This window comes from Microcaecilia unicolor, chromosome 10, assembly GCF_901765095.1.
Source record: "Microcaecilia unicolor chromosome 10, aMicUni1.1, whole genome shotgun sequence".
NCBI lineage: Eukaryota > Metazoa > Chordata > Amphibia > Gymnophiona > Siphonopidae > Microcaecilia > Microcaecilia unicolor.
Window position 1 is genome coordinate 198,408,257 of NC_044040.1, and position 24,758 is coordinate 198,433,014.

The following is a 24,758-nucleotide window of genomic DNA, read 5'->3' on the forward strand; positions in this document are numbered from 1 at the left end:
TGAATGAGCTATTTTTGCAAGTTTTGGGGCTATGGATTGATATTTGAACAACATCAAGTGTAGAAGACTAGATGTCTGATTTGAAACAGGGCTTTCGCTGTAATTTTTTGAGTTAAGATTCTATGTCTTCATAGGTTTATTGGAAGAAGATCTTTTGACTAATGTCCATTTGCCTGAGCAGTAAATACCCTTAAGCTGTGTGAAGGTGTGTGATTGTGATATGAATGGTATTTGGGAACAGTGGGGTGAATGTATATTTTGTATTACAACAGTCCTATATAATAAAATGCACCTCCAACATTCTGAAGCCGACTGCATGGCTGAGTCATTCCTGCTCTCTGTGTACATCTCCTGAATTGACATCATGTACTTCCGGGTTCGTCACAAGCAGAAGTGACCAACCACACGAGGTTTCTCGGCTTCAGAATGTTGGAGGTGCATTCTATTAAATAGGATTGGTCAGTTTCTTGAAGCACAGCCAGTGTTGCCAGGTGGGCGGTTTTACCGCCTAATTGGGCGGTTTTCCGCGACCCGCCGTGGGAAAGTTTTGCCCGCGGCGGGTTGCGGTTTTTTGGGCTTGTTTTGGGTCTTTTGGGCGGTTTTTTAAGCGGTTTTTTCGGCCGCGGGGGGGCGGGGTTAGTGACGTTTTGGGTGGGGTTAGTGACGTTCTGGGTGGGGGTGATGACGCGGGGGTGGGGGTGTCAGGGGCGGGGTTTGACTTTGGGCGGGTTTTGGGCTGGATTTGGGCTCATTTGGGTGGGAAAAAAATTTTCCACCTGGCAACCCTGAGCACAGCCAGAGCTCAGCGTCCTGCACAGTAACGCTCAGACACCAGAGAGAGGGGGGGGGCTGACACCAGAGAGAGGGAGGGAGGGGGGGGGCCTGACAACAGGGGGGGAGGTATCTCTGTCACACACACACACTCTCTCTCTCTCTCTCTCTCTCTCTCTCTCTCTCTCTCTCTCTCTCTCACAGTCAATGTCTTTCTCTCACTCTCACACACTGTCGCTCAAACACTCTATGTCTCACTGTATCACATTCATTCTTTATGTGTCACACAGTCACACACTCTCTTGGTCTTATACACTCAGTCTCACAGAGAGTCTGTGTCTCAGACACACACTTTCTCTCTCGCACACACTGTATCTGTGTGAAACACACTCTCTCACACTGTGTCTCACATACGCACTTGCACACACTCTCATTCTCTCACACACACACTGTCTCTCACAGACACACTCGCACCCAGACTCACTCTCTCTCTCTCACACACAGTCACTCTCACATACACTCTCTCAAACATACACACTCCGAGGAGAACCTTGCTAGTGCCCGTTTCATTCGTGTCAGAAACGGGCATTTTTTACTAGTGTTTAATAAAGCATTTTGAATAGATTTTAAGAGTGGATAGTGGTTACTGTAAGTGCAATAGTGAATATTTATGAGACAGATTTGCAGCATCCAGGACAGGTTTGAGAACCGCTGCATTAGCTGACACTCACCATGCTCTGAATCTCTAATGGTTTTTTAATATTAGCCAAGAATAATGGGAATCTGGTTCCCTCTAAGCTAATTTGGACTACAGTGAAAACTCCCAAATGAGTGGGAAATGAAAGGCGTATTTGTTTTTCAGTACGGCCCGTACTCTGAAGCCACAGAAGTTACGACAGCAGCGGGGCCACCGGGCCAGTGCCGAGCGCCATTGTTAACCTTTATTTCTGATGCGTGTGTGCAGATAAACTGGGAGGTAAGTGAAGTTCAGTTCCAGGGAGAGCTCAGGTTCCCTTAGGTAAAAGCTGAAGTGGATTGCTGATTTCTTGGAATCTCTGGAAACTCTTTAGCTGCCGACAGTGGTGTTGCAGTGTTGGCTTGCAATGTAAGTTTGTTATTTGCTGCATTTGTATCCCACATTTTCCCTCCTCTTTGCAGGCTCTATGTGGCTTACATTATGCCGTAATGGCAGTCACCAATTATGGAATGAGAGAACAGAATAATATACAATTAAGGTACATAAGATATCAAAAAATTAGAAGGAAAGAAATAAGAAAGTTGAGTTGCAGTCACCAGATTATTTTTTTTCTCCTTCCTGTCAAAGTTTCTCTTGTTGTTTTCTTTCCATTGACTCTGCACCAGGGCTGCCAAGAGACCAAGCCAGGCCTGGGGTGGCCCCACCCTCCAACCCCCACCTGGCAGTAGCTTACTGCTCGCTCAGTCTGTGTCCTGCTCCTGTATTCTGGGTTATCGCGTTAACTCTGTTCTGCCAGCCATAGGTCCTTCCTGTTGTGTCCCCTCCCACCTATGCGGAAATAGGAAGTACTTCACTTAGGAAGCAGGACGTGGCTGGCAGAGCAGAGTTAACGTGTTAACCCGGCACACAAGAGCAGGAGACCAATCCAGCCTCCTGCCTGTGCCTGCCACCAGAAGCCTGAAGAAAGCGGCTTTTCTGTTGTCAGCTCCAACCCCCCCCCCCCCCCCCCCCCCCCTTGGAGGCCGGACCAGGGGAAATCTTGCCTCCTCCTTTTTGGAGGCCCTGCTATGCACAGAAGTCATCTACAGCCCCTGTGTTTTCCCAGCATCCTGTCTTACTTTTCCACATGCATACAAAGCATGCCAGAGACTTCCTTGTGCTGAGTGAGCAGTACCAGCATTCCTAGACCATTGCATAGCAATCTTTCTGTGGCCACAGATAGCACAGGCCAATGACATTTTATGGAGAGTCTGCCCAGCCTGTGACCCCATTTGGGGTTACATTCCACAGTTTGGGAAACTATCCTGGACACTACTTGACCTGTTTGATAGCCAGCTAGTGTCTCTTCCTTGTATAAAGGGAATAGACATGTGATCCGTAACTCTCTAAAAGATTCCAATCAGCCTATTTTATATTGACTTAAATTGACCATAGAAAAGTGGCCATTGTTTCTCTAGACAAGTAAATCTGTACAGAATGGGTGATAATGGTGGTTGGGCAGAGAGAGAGGGTTTACAGCTTATAAATGTTTCCATTTATAGTAAGGAGAATTGTTTTATGATAAAAGAGAAAACACAAGCCATTATAATATAAATAAAGCCAACTATTAAACAGAACCCAAAAAAGATTTGGCTGGTACATTTATAAAAGTCGAGAAAAGACCCATCAGAGAGAGAGGCTGCCCCGAAAAGCCAGAACATAGTAACTTAAAGTTTTGTCAGAACTAAGTTAAGTCGCCAGGTGTCCTGTAGTTAACTGTATTTCTTAATGTGGAAGCCATTAACATTTGCTACAGGCTTGAAAATACATCCACAAGTCGAAAACACAGTCCAGCCGATATTCAAAACCATTTAACCAGACAGGAACAGCACCTGACCGGTTAAATGGTAATTAGCCAGCTATGTGCTAATATTCAGCGTGAGATAGCTGTCTCCCGCTGAAAATTCCTGGTTAGCACTTAGCGAATAGCCAGTTACATCGCTCAATCTAACTGGCTATCCACTGATTTTCAGCACGTCACCGGCTAAGGGACTTTTTTTTTACTAAGACGCGTAGGCACCTACGCGCATACGACGCACATCAAATCAGAACTGGCGTGCCCCGGGCGGTAAGGCAGAAAATAATTTCTATTTTCTACCGCGTGGCACTAACCAGGCTGTAATCGGCGGTGTACGCGAGGTGACGATTACTGCCCAGTTAACGCGTGAGACCTTACCGCTAAGTCAGTGGGTGGCGGTAAGGTCTCAGGCCCAAAATGGACACACACTGATTTTTATTTTGACACGTCCATTTTCTGCAAAAAAATTTTTAAAAAGGCCTTTTTTTGCGGGCTCGCTGAAAAATGGACTTGTGTGCGTCCAATACATGCGTCTACACCAGCAAAGGCCATTTTTCAGTGCACCTTAGTAAATGGACCTCTAAGTTTGGCAGCCAAATCTGGCCGTGTCAATAGCAGGTCTGTCTTTAACCGCTATGAACTTAGCCAGCTAGCGCTGAATGTCGGCTTGGCCGGCTATGTTCTTAGCAGCCAAAAATAAACCGGAAATGTCCTGGCATTGAATATCCGGGCTTGGTACTGACCATGGGAGGCAGTCCGGCTACCTCCCATGGTCTGAATATCCGGCCCAGTTGATAAATGGGAGATATTTTAGGCCGGATCACAGTACTGTTTTATTTTTGTTCAAAAATTACATAAAAGGGATTTAGTCAAAGAAATTAGGGGTCCTTTTATTAAGGTGCGCTGAAAAATGGCCTTCGGGTTTTGGGCGCACACAGATCCATTTTTTTGCCTGCCTGTAAAAAAAGGCCTTTTAAAAACTTTTGCCCAAAATGGATGTGCGGCAAAATAAAAATTGGTACGCATCCATTTTGGGCCTGAGACCTTACTGCCAGCCGTTGACTTAGTGGTAAGGTCTCATGCGGTAACAGGGTGGTAAGGACCTACGCGTGTCAAATGCCACTTGACCCCCGTAGCAGATTCGTGTCAGAAAATGAAAATCATTTTTCGGATGTGCGTAGCGGACGCTCTCCAAAAATGAAATTACCTCAAGAGCCACGCGGTAACTCCAAAATTGGCGCACGTAGGAGCCTACACAGCTTACTAAAAGGGCCCCTTAGTTTAGGTGCCTTGTGAATTTAAGGACTTAAATTTAGTTGCAGAGAAGGATTTTCAGTTCTGCAGAGTTAGGTACCTAGGGGCCAGTGTTGAAAAGGGCTGTCCAAAATTTCTGTCTGATGACTTAGTATTTGAAAAAAGTAGTTATGTGGCCAGCACTCCATGTGGACTGCATATCTACCTCATAGTGGATTTCTGTAATAGGTAATTAAAAGCTGACGTATATGTCTTATAAACAACAACAACAAAGCAATAGAATACAGACCCCTGAAGCAGGTGGTGTCTCCGCCGAAACACCATGTCTGGTCTTTATTTGGTGCTTTGGAATAGAGACCTTTTGTTCTCCCAACACATTGGAGCTGTGTGTCATCCTGTACTTCTTTGGACTTCTGCCCATGCCCCTCCCATGGCCACGCCCTCTTTCAGTTGCACGCTTAGCAGAATAGTGCTTAGCAAGATGAGCATGTAAATTGAAATTGTTGCCAATGAACACCAATAACTGATAACATCCAATTATTGGCACTAATAGGCTTGTTACTCAGTTATATTGCATGCGCAAGTTGGGCTCACGCCACACACCCAAATTTGTGCACGCAATTTTAAGTGCATTCATAGAATTCCCCTGAATATGAGGCGATCCACTACTGAGAAGTTTCTGATATATCAGAAAGCTGCACATGTTCATAATTGTATTATACCCCTAAGAAAGAAATTACACTGGCTTCCACTTAAAGAACGTACCACATTCAAGATCTGCACGATTGTTCATAAAATCATTTACGGAGATGCCCCGACCTACATGCTAGACCTCGTCGACCTACCACCCAGAAATGCTAAGAGATCTTCCCGCACCTTTCTTAACCTACACTTCCCCAGCTGCAAAGGACTAAAATACAAACTAGCACACGGGACCAGCTTTTCCTATATGAGTACGCAACTATGGAATTCACTTCCAACTCACCTGAAAACAATCAACGGATTAACTAACTTCCGCAAAGCCCTGAAGACATACCTCTTTAACAATGCCTACCACGAGAACCCCTAACTAACTTTAACACAACACCTACCCAACTTTATTTAGAATTTATCCTTCTACGACTGCCTGAACAATTCCTCTTGTCTTCATTAATCTTCTTTGTACCACTAATTGTAATATTCAACTTGGTATGGCGATGCCATAACAGGTCTTTGTAAGCCACATTGAGCCTGCAATTAGGTGGGAAAATGTGGGCTACAAGTGCAATAAATGATAATAATAATAATAAACGATTAACAAGGTAATGATAACTCATTGTTAAGGGAACAACCATTGTAAAGTCGTAGCTAACCGTTTGGCCACTTCTTTCGTCTATGGACCTTCTAATAACAAGTTGTTTTCATCCCAGTTCAGCCTGTGTTTCTTATGTCTGATTTATTGTTCTCCATAGCCAAGGCTGGTCCTTAAGTCGAGATGGCGGTCTTTGCGCATGGGAGTTGAAATAGATCTTTGTGTTACAGAGTCCTGAACGTTCTGGTGCTGATATCTCGGAGTACAGACTGGAATGGGGAGAGGAGGAAGACGAGGAGTCTTTAGAACTCATTTACAGCGGTACCGACACCTTCTTTGAAATGAGTGATCTGTCACCAGCAACACATTACTGCTGCAGACTGCAGGTACGAAATCAGATTTGTTTATCTCCTGAACAAGTCGTTTTCCAGGAAGCATATCATTATTTCTGCTTTTATTTCTAGTTGCAATGTGTTTTCCATATTTATTTGTCTGAGAACGTTAAGCAAGTTTGTTTTGGGAGATGTAATACAATTATGTGTCTTCTCAAAATTGTTCTCGTTTTTCAGATGTCGTTTTTGTAAACGTTATGAGTTGGGAGATTGATGGCCTAGTTTGCGTGTCTAAGTAGAACAATATTTTAACTGGAAACTAAAATGTCGTTGGCCCACATCTGAACAAAGTGTGCAGTCATTGACAACTCATTTAAACATGTTAGTGTCAGGTTGCTTCAGTAATACTGTGAGAGTTATAAGTTACCCACTGGGTTGTCAAGTGCTAAAATATAGGAAATAATCTGCTTTTGTACGGAAATTGAGATCATTATAACAGTTCGAAACTTTCTGTAATTCAAGGGTATGTTCAAATAATACAAAAAGCTCTTGGCCACTAATTCTGTAAGTCGACAAAAATTGTGTGCGCAAATGTGGACGTTTGCCCAATTTGTGCATGCAGTTTAATTAAATAAGCTAATTAGCACTAATAATTGGCTTTTTGACAAGCAATTATCAGCACTAATTAAATTTAATTGAACTTTATGCACATAAATTACACGTGCAATCTGAAAAAGGGGACGCAGAAACAGGAGGGTCATGGGCGGATAGGGGCATTCCTAAAATTAATGTGCATTATTACATAAGTACATAAGTATTGCCATACTGGGAAAGACCAAAGGTCCATCGAGCCCAGCATCCTGTTTCCAACAGTGGCCAATCCAGGTCACAAATACGTGGCAAAATCCCCAAAAAGTACAAAACATTTTTATACTGCTTATCCCAGAAATAGTGGATTTTCCCCAAGTCCATTTAATAATGGCCTATGGACTTTTTCTTTAGGAAGCCGTCCAAACCTTTTTTTAAACTCCGCTAAGCTAACTGCCTTTACCACATTCTCTGGCAACGAATTCCAGAGTTTAATTAAACGTTGAGTGAAGAAAAAGTTTCTCCGATTCGTTGTAAATTTACTACATTGTAGCTTCATCGCATGCCCCCTAGTCCTAGTATTTTTGGAAAGCGTGAACAGACACTTCACATCTATCCGTTCAACTCCACTCATTATGCTGCATTCGGCACCTAACTCTTACCGTTCACTAAATCCAGACTGCCCCAATATGACCGCCCCTATCGGACTGTCCGTTCACTTGTCTCTTAGATTTGTAAGCTCCTTGAGCAGGGACCGTCCCTCTATGTTAAATTGTACAGCGCTGCGTAACCCTAGTAGCGCTTTAGAAATGTTAAGTAGTAGTAGTAGTAGTATTTTTGGAAAGCATGAACAGACACTTCACATCTACCCGTTCAACTCCACTCATTATTTTATAGACCTCTATCATATCTCCCCCTCAGCCGCCTTTTCTGCAAGCTGAAGAGCCCTGGCCGCTTTAGCCTTTCCTCATAGGGAAGTCGTCCCATCCCCTTTATCATTTTCATCGCCCTTCACCTTTTATAATTCCACTATATCTTTTTTGAGATGCGGTGACCAGAATTGAGCACAAAATTCAAGGTGCGGTCGCACCATGGAGCTATACAAAGGCATTATAACATTCTCATTTTTGTTTTCCATTCCTTTTCTAATAATACCTAACATTCATTAATGACGACACCTAGATCCCTTTCTTGGTCCATGACTCCTAACGTGGAACCTTGCATGACATAGCTATAATTCGGGTTCCTCTTTCCCACATGCATCGCTTTGCACTTGCTCACATTAAACGTCATCTGCCATTTAGACGCCCAGTCTCCCAGTCTCGTAAAGTCCTCTTGTAATTTTTCACAATCCTCCCGCGATTTAACGACTTTGAATAACTTTGTGTCATCAGCAAATTTAATTACCTCACTAGTTACTCCCATCTCTAGAATAACGGCGATATGCACCTAATGTACAAATGGCCGCACCTAAAGTTAGGTGTAAGCGCTATTCTATAAACCGCGCCTAACGTTTAGCACATCTTATAGAATAGTGCTTTTTTGGCACATATAGGATCTAGACCTTAGTGTATGAATTCGCAGTGGTAAGGCAGCAACGTAAATTTGCTGGTTTCCAAGGCAGCATTTAGCGATAGGAGAGTAAGCAAGCTTTCTTCTGAGAGCGTCACTTTTTTAGGAATAAATGAAAGTGAAACCAGTTCCCCCCCCCCCCCCCCCCCCCGCCAAAACAAATAGGCAATATATATACCAACTATAAATTGATTCAAATATGTTGAGCGAAGTAACTGCCCCTTTAAAAGTGACTTGTTGAAAACAAAGCTGAGGCAGGCTGAACACACTGAATCAATTTAAGGAATTTTAACTTCCATTCTGCAGTGGGGCCAAAATACTGTGTTGAAGACCAAATCATACAGAGAAATGAAAGATCCAGAGCTCCTTTCACAGGATGAGCCCACCGCGACAACAGAAGCTGTAATGGACTGATATAGTCTGGGGGGGGGGGGGCAGGAGATGGAGAGGTGCCATGGGGGGGGGAGGGGTTGTAGATACTTTACCTGCAGCAAGTACTCAAGTAATTTACAGTATTCACTCATAACAGGGCGCCCCATCTCTGCCCCACCCATGTGCCTCCCCTGTGTATGCCCCTTTGCAAATACCCGCTGTGTAAGTAAGCGGGTATTTGCAGAATAGTGCTTAGGCTGCATGCTGGCATTTATGTGCGTTATGTAAGTTAAGAGGCCAACTAAATTTTGGGTTTCGTTTTGGATTTGGCACCGAAACTGGCCCGAAATCCGGGTTTGGGTTTCTGTCATTGCCAGCGCACGTTCGGCTGAATCTGGTCGCTGCATCTCAAAAAAGATATAGTGGAATTAGAAAAGGTACAGAGAAGGGCGACGAAAATGATAAAGGGGGGATGGGACGACTTCCCTATGAGGAAAAGCTAAAGCGGCTGGGGCTCTTCAGCTTGGAGAAAAGACGGCTGAGGGGGAGATACGATAGAGGTCTATAAAATAACGAGTGGAGTGGAACGGGTAGACGTGAATCATTTCTTTACTCTTTCCAAAAATACTAGGACTAGGGGGCATGCGATGAAGCTGCAAAGTAGTAAATTTAATACGAATCGGAGAAAATCTTTCTTCACTCAACGTGTAATTAAACTGTGGAATTCATTGCCAGAGAATGTGGTAAAGGCGGTTAGCTTAGCGGGGTTTAAAAAGGGTCTGGACGGCTTTGTAAACGAAAAGTCCATCGACCATTATTAAATTGACTTGTGGAAAATCCACTGTTTATTTCTGGGATAAGCAGCATAAATGTATTGCGCTTTTTTGGGATCTTGCCATGTATTTGTGACCTGGATTAGCCACTGTTGGAAACAGGATGCTGGGCTTTGATGGACCTTTGGTCTGTCCCAGTGTGGCAATACTTATGGTAGATTTAAAACAAATAGGAGAAAGTTTTTCTTTACTCAGCGTGTAGTTAGACTCTGGAACTCGTTGCCAGAGAATGTAGTGACAGCAGCTGGCCTTACGGAATTTAAAGGGGGTTTGGGCAGATTCCTGAGGGAAAAGTCCATTGAACATTATTAATTTTTTTTGGAGGGTGGGGTTGCAGGGTTCTTGAAGCCTGGATTGGCCACTGTCAGAGACAGGATGCTGGGCTTGATGGACCCTTGGTCTTTTCCCAGTATGGCGGTGCTTATGTACTTATGAAACTCCTTGCCACCAGTCTCTGCTGCCGCCGCAAGCCCAAGCTGGCCTTCCTCCACTGCAAGCCCAGGCCAGCCCCTTCCAACAAAAAAAACCCCATCATCCTGGGCCACGTACCAACTCCACTTATCCCTCACCTTTAGGCCCTCCCCAGGCCTACTTTCTAAAAGCCCTGGTGGTCTAGTGGCCTCTTTGGAGCAGGAGCAATCCTGAGGCGCTCCTGTCCCGCCCGCCGCGTAGCAAAAATGGCGGCTGTGACTTTCCACAGCAGCCTCTCTAGACTGCCGTGGGAGTTCGCGGCTGCCATTTTGATTTTGGAACTGTCATGGGCACTTGTTTACACAGCTAGATGTACAGAAAAGTGATAGGCGCTCATTAATTAAAGTATTGTGTGAGCCTTAAGGAAAGTTTTACTGTGCTTGGTTTGTTTCCAGTTAAATCCATTCTTTGCAAATTTTATGGTTACATGTTATCTGTGGAGCCATTGTTGAACGTGAAAGCTGCTTTCCCCTAGCAAGGCCCTTGTATTCTTCAGTAGGGCAAAGTATCACACGCATATTGGTTTACTGCTGCCACTGAATTTCAGAAATCATTAACTAAATACGAAAGCAGCACTGTGACAGCAAAGGCTTTGCTACAGAAGCAGAATAAAGCTATTCATTTTGCAGAGCGTCCTGGGTGGTTATAGCTCCATCCAGTGAACAGCAGCAGAGTCATGTCTCAGCCATTCCAGTCACTTGAAAACCGTGACAGGGATTTTAGTGTTGTTTGACTGCCAAGGCTACTGTTTAATGACTATTTTTGTTAAGGATCGTTGCTTTCTTGGCTCTTGCCAGTACTTGAATCCAGAGATCAGTCCAAACCCAGAGTTTGTTGTTGTGGTTTTGGGATGATCACATTCTGTCCAGCTCAATCAAAATCAACCGTTGCCGGGGCTATAGTACTGCAAACCTTCATTTAGTGTGACTTGGGGATGTTCCCTCTTCCACTTTTCTCTAGCCACTACAGTAACCATGTTCACTCAGAAGCCAGAGACTGATTCCCTTTAGACTCATAAGTACATAAATATTGCCATACTGGAACAGAGCAAAGGTCCGTCAAGCCCAGTATCCTGTTTCCAACAGTGGCCAATCCAGGTCACAAATACCTGGCAAGATCCCCAAAAAAGTACAAAACATTTTATGCTGCTTATTCCAGAAATAGTGGATTTTCCCCAAGTCCAATTTAATAATGGTCTATGGACTTTTCCTTTAGGAAGCCGGCCAAACCTTTTTTAAACTCTGCTAAGCTAAAAGCTTTTACCACATTCTCTGGCAACGAATTCCAGAGTTGAATTACATGTTGAGTGAAGAAAAGTTTCTCCGATTCGTTTTAAATTTACTACTTTGTAGCTTCTTCGTATGCCCCCTAGTCCTAGTATTTTTGAAAAGCGTTAAACAGACGCTTTACGTCTACCCGTTCCACTCCACTCGTTATTTTATAGACCTCTATCATATCTCCCCTCAGCCGTCTTTTCTCCAAGCTGAAGAGCCCCAGCCGCTTTAGCCTTTCCTCATAGGGAAGTCGTCCCATCCCCTTTATCATTTTCGTCGCCCTTCTCTGCACCTTTTCTAATTCCACTCGAAAGTGGCCAGTATGTGTCAGTGTTAGCTAATGGAGGAACTGCAGTGACTCTAGCCTTCTTTAAATGCTGCCTCTATGTCTATAACAAGGTGAAGCCAGGAGTGGGAATAGCACCTAAATCTCCAACATGCCAGTGTCTTGAGTCTTGTCTCAACCATTCTTAAGTCTGTAAAAACTGTTTCAGCATTCAATGAAAGATTCTAAGCGCTGACTTTATCTGTACATTGGTTAGTTGAAGTTTCGCGTTTATACTGTCTGTCTGACCTTAGGGCTGAAGGGGAAAACGGTAGTTATTTATAACGTTTAGAGTAGAGGAGTAACCCAATGCTTAGAGCAGCAAGCTTAGACCCAAAATAGGCATTGGTAACAAAAGAGAAAAATGGCCATTTTCCGGCTGCAGTACAAAATGTCCTTAATGCGTGGGAAAAACCCATGCAAGAGCGCACCAAGGCCACTTTTTACCGCAGCTTAGTAAAATCTATATGTTCCATCTTTGCTTATACCCCGCGCTGTCTATTAAAATTTGTCATTACGTATTGTGTTGACATTGTAAGTAGTATACTAACCTGCTTATTTTCGAACGAGAAGGCCAGCCATCTTCCGACGCAAATCGGGAGGTGGCCGGCCATCTCCTGAACCCGGCCAAATCGGTATAATCGAAAGCCGATTTTGGCCGGCTCCAACTGCATTCCGTCGCAGGGCCGGCCAAAGTTAAAGGGGGCGTTTCGGCAGGGTACGGAAGGCGGGGCATGGGCGCGGTTACAAGGGGGTATAAAAAAGGCGGGCTCTGACGAGTACTTCGACGACTTCACTTGGTCCATTTATTTTTAGGACCAAGCCTCCAAAAAGTGCCCCAACTGACAAGATGACCACCGGAGGGAATCGGGGATGACCTCCCCGTACTCCCCCAGTGGTCACCAACCCCCTCCCACCCTTTAAAAAAAACAAAAACATTTTTTGCCAGCCTCAAATGTCATACCCAGCTCCATGACAGCAGTATGCAGGTCCCTGGAGCAGTTTTAGGGGGTACTGCAGTGCACTTCAGGCAGGCAGACCCAGGCCCATCCTCCCCCCTACCTGTTACACTTGTGGTGGTAAATGGGAGCCCTCCAAAACCCACCCGAAACCCACTATACCCATATGTATGTGCCCCCTTTCACCCATAAGAGCTATGGTAGAGTTGTACAGTTGTGGGGAGTGGGTTCTGGGGGGCTCAGCACCCAAGCGAAGGGAGCTGTGTAACTGGGAGCTATTAATGAAGTCCACTGCAGTGCCCCCTAGGGTGCCCGGTTGGTGTCCTGGCATGTGAGGGGGACCAGTGCACTAGGAATGCTGACCCCTCCCGCGACCAAATGCCTTGGATTTGGCCGGGTTTGAGATGGCCGGCATCGGTTTCCATTATCAGCGAAAACCGATGCCAGCCATCTCTGACATTTGGCCGGCCCCAACCGTATTTTTGAAACGAAAGATGGCTGGCCATCTTGTTTCGATAATACGGTTCGGGACACCTCTTTACGGCGTCAGCCTTAGAGATGGCCACCCATATAGATGGCCGGCGCCATTCGATTATGCCCCTCCACGCCATACTTGTATTGTTATTTGAATATTTTTACTGCTGTAATTGTGTATTGCTTATGCGTGATTCATTCTTACTGTACATCATCTTGAGTGAATTCCTTCAAAAAGGCGGTAAATAAATCCTAATAAATAAATAAAAAGGACCTCATAGTAAAACAGTGTTTAAAAATATATCTGAGACTAGAACTAGCAACCTTCTGGTTTGGAAGTAGCAGCTCTACCATTTAACCAGAAGAGAGCTAACTTGTTATTTTGTCTGTGTTCCTCCCACCTCTGCTAAGGGGTGAACTCAGTATGCAAATTTGGAGTATTGCATTCTATGAACCTTTGCGAATGAATCCAAAATTTCACCCTTTCTGTCTTCTTTCCTAGGCTGTAAACCAAGCGGGAGCAGGACCCTACAGTGAACTAGTGACCTGTCAAACCCCTGCATCAGTGCCAGATGTAGTTCCGAACATTTATGTTGTGGAGGATTTACCCATCAATTTGTGTCCAGTTTCCACTTCTGTGTGTATTGTATTGAACTGGGAAGAACCGTGCAATAATGGGTCCGAAATTATTTCTTATAATATTGACCTGGGGGAGACTAGTATTTCAGTGGGCAACGTCACAAGCTATGTTATCGAGGATCTACTTCCAGAAACGTCATATCGGTAAGAGGTCTTCTTATATCTGTTGAAATGGTATTATTTTGTATTGTAAAACAGGGTTAACCAAGATATGCTGTCAGATTCATAAGTAATGCCACACTGGGAAAAGACCAAGGGTCCATCGAGCCCAGCATCCTGTCCACGACAGCGGCCAATCCAGGCCAAGGGCACCTGGCGAGCTTCCCAAACGTACAAACATTCTATACATGTTATTCCCGGAATTGTGGATTTTTCCCAAGTCCATTTAGTAGCGGTTTATGGACTTCTCCTTTAGGAAACCATCTAACCCCTTTTTAAACTCTGCCAAGCTAACGGCCTTCACCACGTTCTCCGGCAACGAATTCCAGAGTTTAATTACGTGTTGGATGAAGAAATATTTTCTCCGATTTGTTTTAAATTTACTACACTGTAGTTTCATCGCATGCCCCCTAGTCCTAGTATTTTTGGAAAGCGTGAACAGACGCTTCACATCCACCCGTTCCACTCCACTCATTATTTTATATACCTCTATCATGACTCCCCTCAGCCGTCTCTTCTCCAAGCTGTAAAGCCCTAGCCTCCTTAGTCTTTCTTCATAGGGGAGATTCTGTCTAGGTCACCCAGAGTTGAGAATGCAAGTTTGGATATGTATCACAGATCCGTGCATAAACTAATTACGTAATTAGGTGCTAACAATCAATTATTGGCATTAACAAACTCTCGGTTGACAATAAGTAGGAGTTATGCATACCTAATTGCTGCCCTGCACTCTTATTCTATAAGATGCATACTTAAATTTCGTAGCGTGCTACTCCATAGGAGAGGCATGGGCAGGTCAACGACATTCCCAGGTGTGGTGTTGTAGAATACCTGCATTTGAGCACTTAACTGCCCTTTATCGGGCAAGAGCATTTACATGAACTTTTGGCAGGTGTAAATGCTTGCGCCCGAAGTTAGGCGCAGACTCTGGGATTCTATGTATGGCGAGGAAATCGAAGCATATTCTATAACAATGCATGTAACTTAATTGGTAAACTAGCTAATCAGCACTTAATTAGATGTTAATCAATTAGCACTAATTGGCAATTAAGATTTACGTGCACAGCTCACTAAACGCATTCTGTAATGTTGGGCGCTTAAATTCTATGTCGCCTAGTTGAAAAGGGGGTGGGGCATGGGTGTTTCTAAGATTTATGCGCGTTGTTATAGACTATACCTGCTCTGCACCTAATTTAGACTTTGGGATTTACACCGAGTAAAACATGGCACAAATGGCTTGAGACTAAATTTGGTCGTGTGGAGAGGTGCTCGGCGTATTCTGTATACCGTGCGGAAATTTTAAGCCTTATAAAATATAGACGTACTTTTATAGAATATGCCTAGGCGTATTTTTTTTCTGCGTGGAATTTTCAGGTGCCGTCTATAGAATCTAGCAAAGGTCATTCTGCACAGATTCCCCTTTACAGAATTCTAGCTTAGCATGGATCAATCAGTTCCTAACTTCAGATTCCACTTAATTTCCCCCATGGTGTATAAACCAAATTTTGTGTGTAATAGCCTGTTATGGCTTCCTTGGTGCATCTGGGGATACTCACCAACCAAGGATCTTGCTTGTTCCGTTATATAAGCAGCAGCGTGCATTAAACCAGCAGTTCTCAACCCAGTCTTTGAGAGACTGACCACTCACATAATCTGGTTTGTGCACTGCTTACGTTGTCTGCAGATGTGTTTCGTGTAATGTTCATTATAGACGTCCTGAAAACCAGCCTGGCTTTAGTCCAGCATGGTGGCATCATGTGTTTGATACACTCTGATGTTTGTATCCTAGGGCCCTGGCTTTTTTGATATCCAAACAGTTTTAAACTGGAACATTTTCTGCCAGCTGTACCAAGCATAAAATGGGAAAAGCCTTTCAGCATGTTTTACCCAGATGGTCTTGGGTTTTTTTTCCCCAAATAGATTTCACTGTACCTATGACAGCACTTTTGAAACTAGGGACAGCAGTAACTTGATCTTGCTAAACCTTATGTTCTGTCTTATTCGATTTAGGAAGATGTTCAGTCAATAATGAAGGTGTACATTAAGGGAGGAAGTTATCGACATGGGCTTCTGTTATGTCGGGTTATTTTACCAGACATTAGATTATTTTAAGACAGGGTCCCATTTTATGCAATGACCAAACTTAACGGTAGTCTACATTGATAACTTCCTCCCTTAGGGGTGAATTGTATATATGGCACCAAAAAAAAAACCCCACACTCTTCTGTAAAGTGCGCTTAAAGTTAGGCATGGTTTATAGAATAGCGCGGTCAAGCCTGGGAATCGCGTCTAACTTTAGGCACGGCCATTTGCACCAACTGAAACGTGGTGCAAATGTACATGCTTACATTAGACACACATTCCCCCTCATTCTATGGCAACATGCGTAAATGTTAGGAAAGCACCCGTTCCGCCCATGACCTTCCCATTTCCACACCCCCTTTTTCAACTCAAAATGTAAGCACGTATATGCCAATTAAATCTAATTAGTGCCAATAATTGATTAACAAGCCAAATGCTGGCGCTAATTAGCTCATTCAATTAAGTCCTATGCGCAAATTGGGTACGCACACAATTTTTAGTGAATTTTGTAGAATTAGAGGGTTAAGGTACATCTTCAATATTGACCGAACTTCGTCCTTGTTTACCAGGATATAAGCATCCAAATTAGATTAGATTAGGCTCCAGGATAACCGATAAAGCTGCTGATTGTGGAGTAGTGACGCAGTTTTGAATTTTATGTAATAGGCAGCAACCATGGGAGAGATAAGAGACAAATCCGCCATTTCTTATATCCATTACTATGCCTGACTCCACACTGCTTTGCAAGCCGGACGATCTAATTCTTTTCCCAGTGAGGTCAGACTCAGGAGGAGCTCAGAAGATGGGGATGAGTGGGAAGGGAGCTCAGCGAAAGTGAGCAGAGGAAAACCAGAAACTAGGAGTTAATTGGATTTACGTCAACCTGTTAGTAAATCAAATAAAAAAAAAAAAGAAAACTAACTGAATCAAAACACACATCAAAACAAGACGATCCAGTATGAGTGTCTCATCTAATAGAACTGAGTAGCTCAACGTGTTTTAGCGTATGCGCCTGCATTAGGGACCCATAAAATAATTCGCATATAGATCGCAATGACCAAGGGCCACGACATCATTTTGCTACCGTAGTTTTTCCTCTGCTCATTTCGTCTGTTCTGCTGCTTGCAGTTGCATTCATCTTTCCTGCCACCTGTCAAGAGGTATCACCAGTGTATTCAGTAGCTTTCGTTAGTGAAATGGAGAGTGCAAAATCTAATTTAATTTTTTTTTGGAGGGGGGGAGGTTCAGTATTCTGTATTTCTCTCACTGATTTTGCATACTGGTTCTTTTTTTTTTTTTTTAATCATTTATTTGTAATTTTTCATTTTACAAGGGTCACTTGCAAACAGTAATACAGAGATGACTGTACGTTAAAACAATATTAGAGGAAAACAATCTCAACTAGATAAATGGATTATATACAGTCTTTCTCTTTCTTAGACCACAAAATAAATTGCATACTGGTGCTAATCTCCAAACATCTAGGAAATCAGAGGAAAGGGAAAAGCTGAAATGTTAAAGAATGCTGTTTTATTCTGCACTCAAACCCTTTCAGCTCAATATCTTTACCCTGTGGATTTTCAGAGCAGTGTTTACAGGAAGGCTAAACTCTGATTTATGTTCTTGGATTAGTTTCTTCTTGTGGTTCCCTTTTTATGTTTTAAGAAAGGCATTCACTCTGTCAGATGGTATGCGTAGCCTCAGAGTCTAGTGGTCTCTGAGATGGCTGCATGGGTTGGCTCATTACTGTAAAGATTGTTTTAAGAGCAAGGGGTAGTGTAAGCAAGACGTAATCTGTTTGAAAAGAGCACTCCTGGTGACGCTCTGACAAATGGGCACCTCTCAGTCCTGTCTGAAATTAGAGTGGCCGATTTAGGAAATAGAGGGGGTCTTTTACAAAGGTGCGCTAGAGACAAGCATAGATTCCTATGGGTGTGTCTAGCTTTTAGCACGTGCTAAACAGGCTAGCATACCTTTGTAAAAGGACCCCGGATTGTATGATTTTATATCTTTAAATGGGGTTCTCCTTTCTTCTCGATAAGATTTTCTGATGTGCTTTATCGAAGCAGCAGTGCCCCCCACGCATAGCAAAATTAAACATTATGGACTAGCACCCGCATTACTTTCACACATATTATCAAAGGGGTCTGGCACAGCAAACAGCACCCCTGCTAGTGCCCAGTGCATCCTGGGATGTGCTGGGCACGGCTTCCCTACCATTTTGGAGGCGGCGCTGGAAGGAGGGGGGAGTGCTTCTTCCTTCTCAAGGTTTGGGGGGCAGTAGGCCACCATAGGGGGGTGGGGATAGAGTTGCCCACTGGGCCACCAGGGTCAGTCTTTTGGTGTCAGGGGGGTTAAAAGAGCTAGAGGTCCACTGGACCTCCAGCCCCCTTGTGCCTTTGGGTCAGGGGGAGGGGGAGACAAGGCTACTGGGCCACAAGAGAAACTTGTTTTGGGGGGGGGGGGGGGGTGGGGGGCTGGAGATCCACCAGACCTCTGTCTACTACTACTACTTAGCATTTCTATAGCGCTGCCAGGGTTACGCAGCGCTGTACAAGTTCCCTTAGTTTCGTAGGGGAGGGGGGACCCTCCTGTTTGAGTGCTCCGGGCTTTTTTTTTTTTTTTACAGCCGACCTGTCAAACAACTTCTTCAGGCACGGCCCTCCTGCAGAAGTCCCCCGATGTTGAAAACTAATAGCGCACACAAATTTACGTGCTATTATTTTTGATCATGAGGGCTTTAATCCTCCACGCTGTTCTGGCACTAATTTTCCAGCACTGTTCAGAACGGCGCAGGGGATTTGAACATCACACAGTTTGGGCATTTGTATGTTTATGTGTCATTAGTCTAATGATTTAAGTGCGTAATTGGGTGTTTAAACATTTGCAGATACTTTAAAGAGTTACTCCCTATCTGTGAATAGGACAGCATGCCATAAACCTGCCTTTTTCTCCCGACGCAGTGCTACCAAACAGAAAAAAAAGGGGAAAGAAGTTAGCTTAATAGCACCCAAATTTGGATGCGATCCTGAGATGCAGTGCAACATAATTGGCTAATGAGCCATTAGTGAGCAATAATTGGATGCTAACATCCAATTATTGACGTTAATTGGCACCAATTAAGATTTTCATAAGCATCTGGCTATTCTGTAATGCTGGGCAACCGAATCCCGTAGCACACAATTCGAGAAAGGGGGCATTGCGTAAAGTTTCACGCATTGTTACAGAATAATGGGTCTCTGAACCCAACTTGAGTGGCAGCATTTCCTCCATATTTCAACAGGCGTAAGTGTTGTGCCCAAATTCAGGGAACGGGAATTGGCGCTATGCGCTATTCTATAAAAGGCGCGTGCCCTTTATAAAATGGCGTTTAGCGCCGATCTTTTCCAGCATCCATTTTTGAGTGCCATTTATAGAATACAGCCCTAAGATCCCAAGGAGCAGGTATTCAGAAGGATTTTACCAGGCCCAGGAGCGGCACCTACTCTGTTATATCAAAACTGAGCACATCAGGCGATGATAGTAAGCGGCATTTAACTGGGCAGTGTTGCTGAATATCCTCTCTGAGCACTGGAGCAGTCTAGAGGCAGAGTCGGAGTAGTCCCGGAAGCTATGTGGACACCAGCAATATTTAGGCCAATTCCAATGTAGCTAACCAGGCAAGTGGGACTGATGAAATAGTGGTCCTGTTGGTTAGCTATGCAGGTATGGCCCTGAATATTGGCCTTTGGATATTCAATGTCCGTACCCAGACATGGTCCGGCATTGAATATCCAGGTCTAACTTAGCCAGCAACAGTTAGCATTTAAAAAACAGTACCACCAACCGAATATTGACCTGCAAGAAAACAAGTGTCCCTTCCCATCAGGGCCCGGTGCTAGACATGAGGGGCCCAGGGCAGACAGTAGGGAGGGGGCCCCAAAACGTGCTTGCAGATTGTCCCTCTTTCAACTTTATGCAGGTTTGAGCCCCCCCCCCCCCCCCCCCGTGACATGGGGGGCCCATAGCAATTGCCCTGTTTGCCCACCCCTAATGCCTGCCCTGCTTCCCATCTTTTCTTAGGGGCTCTTTTACTAAGGCACATAGGCGCCCACATGCATCAAATTGGAACTTTCGCCCGGCTACTACGTGCCCCAGACGGTAATACGCACGTCCAAAACATCTGGTAGAAAAATATAACTTTTCTAGAACGCCACTAGGCTCTAAATACAGAACAATAGTGGCAGTTATGACTAGATGGTAGTATTTCTGATATGTGGTTTTTCTAGAAGAAATTATCCTCCATTTTATTTTCCTTTTTTTTTTTTCAATTTTATATTTTATTTCAAATTACATATTTTCTAACTCCTCTTACCTATCGTTTTCTTTTACAAAGCTGTGCTACCAGTTCTTGGTGCGGCAAATGAAAGGAAGTCCATTCAGTTCCTTTGGGCTTCCTCTCATTTGCTGCACCGAGAATCACTAGCTCAGTTCCATCGTTGCTTATACCCTACGCTGTCTATTAAAATGTTCTATTACATATTGTGTTGACATTGTAAGTAGTGTACCTATGCCATATTTTGTATTGTTATTTGAATATTTTTACTGCTGTAATTGTCTGTTGCTTACGTTTGATTTATTCTTACTGTACACCGCCTTGAGTGGATTCTTTCAAAAAGGTGGTAAATAAATCCTATTAAAAATAAATATTCAGACTCTGCTGAATGAAGGAAGTATACCCGTAAGAAATAAAAAAAAGAAAATAAGAAAACACTATTTAGCAGTTTTAGACCCTCTTTGGCCAAGAAAGAAGAAACAAAAAGTTAAAAAATAAAACAAAAATACAGTTAAACAGATACAAATAAGGAAATCAAGTTATCATGGCCAGTAAATATATGTCTGTTATGCAGGATTGTACATGATGTTTGTACGTCTGGGAAGCTCGCCAGGTGCCCTTGGCCTGGATTGGCCGCTGTCGTGGACAGGATGCTGGGCTCGATGGACCCTTGGTCTTTTCCCAGTGTGGCATTACTTATGTACTTATGTCCTCTACTTGGCTCACTTTTATTACATAGAGCAGTGATTTAACCTATTGTGATGTCATAGTGGCTCATTCCACCAATAAGAGCCAACCTCATTAGTGATGTCACAATGGCTTGATTGTATAGAATGTTTGTACGTTTGGGAAGCTCGCCAGGTGCCCTTGGCCTGGATTGGCCGCTGTCGTGGACAGGATGCTGGGCTCGATGGACCCTTGGTCTTTTCCCAGTGTGGCACTACTTATGTACTTATGAAGACCACTGTGGGCTCTTCCATAACTACCAAAACATCAGTGAGCCTGTTTGGTATCAAAAAAACAAGAATTGCTTACTAAATCAAAGTAGGGTATACACAAAAAGTAGCATATATGAGTTATTTTGTTGGGCAGACTGGATGGACCGTGCAGGTCTTTTTCTGCTGTCATCTACTATGTTACTATGTTTTAATGCAATTTTAAAGACCTCGTGCAAATATTTCTAGACCATGCTAGCAAGCACAGTTAGAGGAGACCAAAAAAACTGTCAAATCATTGTATCATATCTGGTTTTCCAGGAGCTCCAGTTTGTGAGATAGTACATCTTTGTCTTTGGAAATGTAGATGGAGTTGGGTATCAAAACACACAGTCCATTGGCAGTATGGTAACAGTTACCGTACTGTTGTGGTCCATGTATTTTGATATCTACACTTCCACGGTTGACTGTTGGAATTTGCCTCTATCCTTGTTTGTCACCTTTGTCCTTGGTCTAAGCAGTACTAAGGCTCTGTAACTCCTGTAAGGCTGTGCACTCCAGTGGCCTGCTGTTCCAGCCTACAGGCCTGGTCCAGAAAGCATTTTAAAGTTCTCTTTAAACCTTCCATTAAGTAAAAACATAATGTCTATATGTTCATGACAGCTGGTATATCCACTTTACCAGTCCCCATGCTGGTAAAGCTATAGCCTTTCTCCTTGGACCACCTTCTTTCACTGCACCAGCACACAGATGTATTCCTCTCAAAACGTTTAGTCGTTTGGGCGGAAGGAAGTGTAGCAGGAACCCCTCCACTCTCTGTCAACAGTGATTTTCAACTCATCCTTTGGGACAAACCCAGCCAGTCTTTTACAGGTTACCTACAACAAATATGCATTTGAGAGATTTTCATGTATTTACTCCATGGCACATAAATGTCTCTCATGCATATTCATCTTAGATACCCCAAAAATCCAACTGGCTGGATGTGTCCCAAAAGCTGGATTGAAAATCAAAGAGCGAATTGCGTTCAAACTCTGCACCCTGGTTCATAAAATCATTCACGGCGAGGCCCCAGTCTACATGGCAGACCTTTTATAGACCTACCAACCAGAAACACAAAAAGGTCGGCATGCACATATCTAAATCTCCACTACCCCAGCTGCAAAGGGCTAAAATATAAAACAACATATGCATCCAGCTTCTCTTATATAAGCACGCAAATATGGAATGCACTTCCAAAAGAGAGTGGAGGAGTAGCCTAGTGGTTAGGGTGGTGGACTTTGGTCCTGGAGAACTGAGGAACTGAGTTCCATTCCCACTTCAGGCACAGGCAGGTCCTTGTGACTCTGGGCAAGTCACTTAACCCTCCATTGCCCCATGTAAGCCGCATTGAGCCTGCCATGAGTGGGAAAGCGCAGGGTACAAATGTAACAAAAATAAAATAGATACTATTGGAGATTCTACATGGAATGTTGCTACTATTGGAGATTCTATATGGAATGTTGCTATTCCACTAGCAACATTCCATGTAGAAGCCTGCACGGCCACATTGGTGATCTGCAAGGGCCGACTTCTACATGGAATGTTGCTAGTGGAATAGCAACATTCCATGTAGAATCTCAAATAGTAGCAACAGTGGAGGAGTGGCCTAGTGGTTAGGTTGGTGGACTTTGGTCCTGGGGAACTGAGTTCGATTCCCACTTCAGGTGCAGGCAGCTCCTTGTGACTCTGGGCAAGTCACTTAACCCTCCATTGCCCCATGTAAGCCGCATTGAGCCTGCCATGAGTGGGAAAGCGCAGGATACAAATGTAACAAAAAAAAACATCATGAAAACAATGCACGACCTAACAAACTTCCGGAAATCGCTAAAAACCAACCTGTTCACAAAGGCATACCAGAATGATCCAACCTAAACACCTGAACCCTCCAACAGAATCGAAACTACTACCAGAACTGGACAAAACTTAACTCTCTCTCCTTGAATACTTATATACTCCGTCATCTATGATCATTAACACTTGACCACTCTGTATTTCTCTTACCGGAATTGGCGGTCGCCATCACGGTACTATGTAAGCCGCCACATTGAGCCTGCAAATAGGTGGGAAATGTGGGATACAAATGCAATAAATAAATTAGTGTATGATGTGACCGTTCCACTTATGAACCAGTCTACACAAAAGTCTTATACATGTTAGCCCCCAATATGTTTATGTATTCTGTTTACTACAAGGCTGAGAAGAAGATGCCACCAAGAAGGTGGAGGTACGCTAGGATCCTACGCAAGGAAACGCACACAGCAGGGAGTAGGAAGGGAAGGTTCCTCCAAGAAACCGGGGAAGACGTATATTGTAAATCAAACCTTTATTCCAAGTTACACAGTGAAAAACTCGACACAGCTGTGTTTCGGCGCGAAAAAGCGCCTTCCTCGGGAGTCTTATGGTGTACAGCTGATTTTGTATATTCTATTATCTGTGATATATTGGTGTTACGTAATACCGGATATAGGTATTTTGTCCGATGTCTCTGCCGAAAGAAACCTCCGTTATGTGTTGATTGCTCCAGCACTTCTCTTCAAAATCAGCTGCACACTATAAGACTCCTGAGGAAGGCGCTTTTTAGCGCCGAAACACAGCTGTGTCGAGTCGAGTTTTTCACTGTGTAACTTGGAATAAAGGTTTGGTTTACAATATACGTCTTCCCCGGTTTCTTGAAGGAGCCTTCCCTTTCTACTCCCTGCTGTGTGTATTACAAGGCTGAACATACCCCTGTTCAGTAAATATCAAAGCAGTTTACAGTAAAATGCTATAAAACAAAAAGTGTGCGGTAAAAAGGTGGAAACAATGACAAAGAAACACATTGGAGCTCATTTTCAAAGCACTTAGAATTGCAAAGGTCCATAGGTTACTATGGAAATTTATAAGTCTAAGGGGTCCTTTTACCAAGTTGCGGGATAAAGGGCCTGCGCTAGCAGCGGGGGCCATTTTTCCCGTGCTCCAGGTCCCCTTTTACCGCAGTAGGTAAAAAGCCCCCAGACTCACATGGCCATGGGATAAGAGAACTCTTACCACATGGCCAAGCATCAGAGAGCCCTTACCGCCACCCATTGAGATGGCAAAAAGGGCTCCCACGCTAAGCTGGCGGTAACCAGGCAGCACGTGGCGATGCCCGGCTACTGCCACGCAAGCCATTTCTTGGGGGTTTCCTTTTTCCTCCGGAAATGGCGTGCGCTGAGGGCAGGACTACTGCCGGTGGCCGCCTTTGGCCAGCGGTAGTCCCTGAAGAGCGAGCGGTAAGCCCACGTTGGACGTACCGTCGCTCTGTAAAAAGGTCCCTGAGCGCTTTGAAAATCCACCTCATTGGCTTTGTTTGGCTCCTTTACATTGGCACCTAACCCTAAACGAAGGCCTGAGAAGAAAAGTAGGTCTTAAGAGCAGCCTTAAACCGAGGCAGCGTGGGTTCTAATTGGATATATTTAAGAAGCAAATCCCTGAGGACAGGTACTAAAATTCTTCAGCTCCCGGTAAGCTCCCATTAGATCCAACATAGTTCTTTTAGTGACGTGGTCCCCCTACTC

General features: G+C 44.0%; 1 protein-coding gene across 2 annotated transcripts in view; it reads left to right on the forward strand.

Moving 5' to 3' along the window:
- The window catches only part of FNDC3B (fibronectin type III domain containing 3B), a 549,281-nt gene that overhangs the window by 475,904 nt on the left and 48,619 nt on the right, over positions 1–24,758 (forward strand). For both annotated transcript variants that reach the window (XM_030216206.1, XM_030216207.1), the window contains 3 exons: positions 1,634–1,747; positions 6,081–6,236; positions 13,553–13,833. In XM_030216206.1, coding sequence (XP_030072066.1) covers positions 1,634–1,747; positions 6,081–6,236; positions 13,553–13,833 — 551 coding nt within the window. The remainder of the gene's footprint in view (positions 1–1,633; positions 1,748–6,080; positions 6,237–13,552; positions 13,834–24,758) is intronic.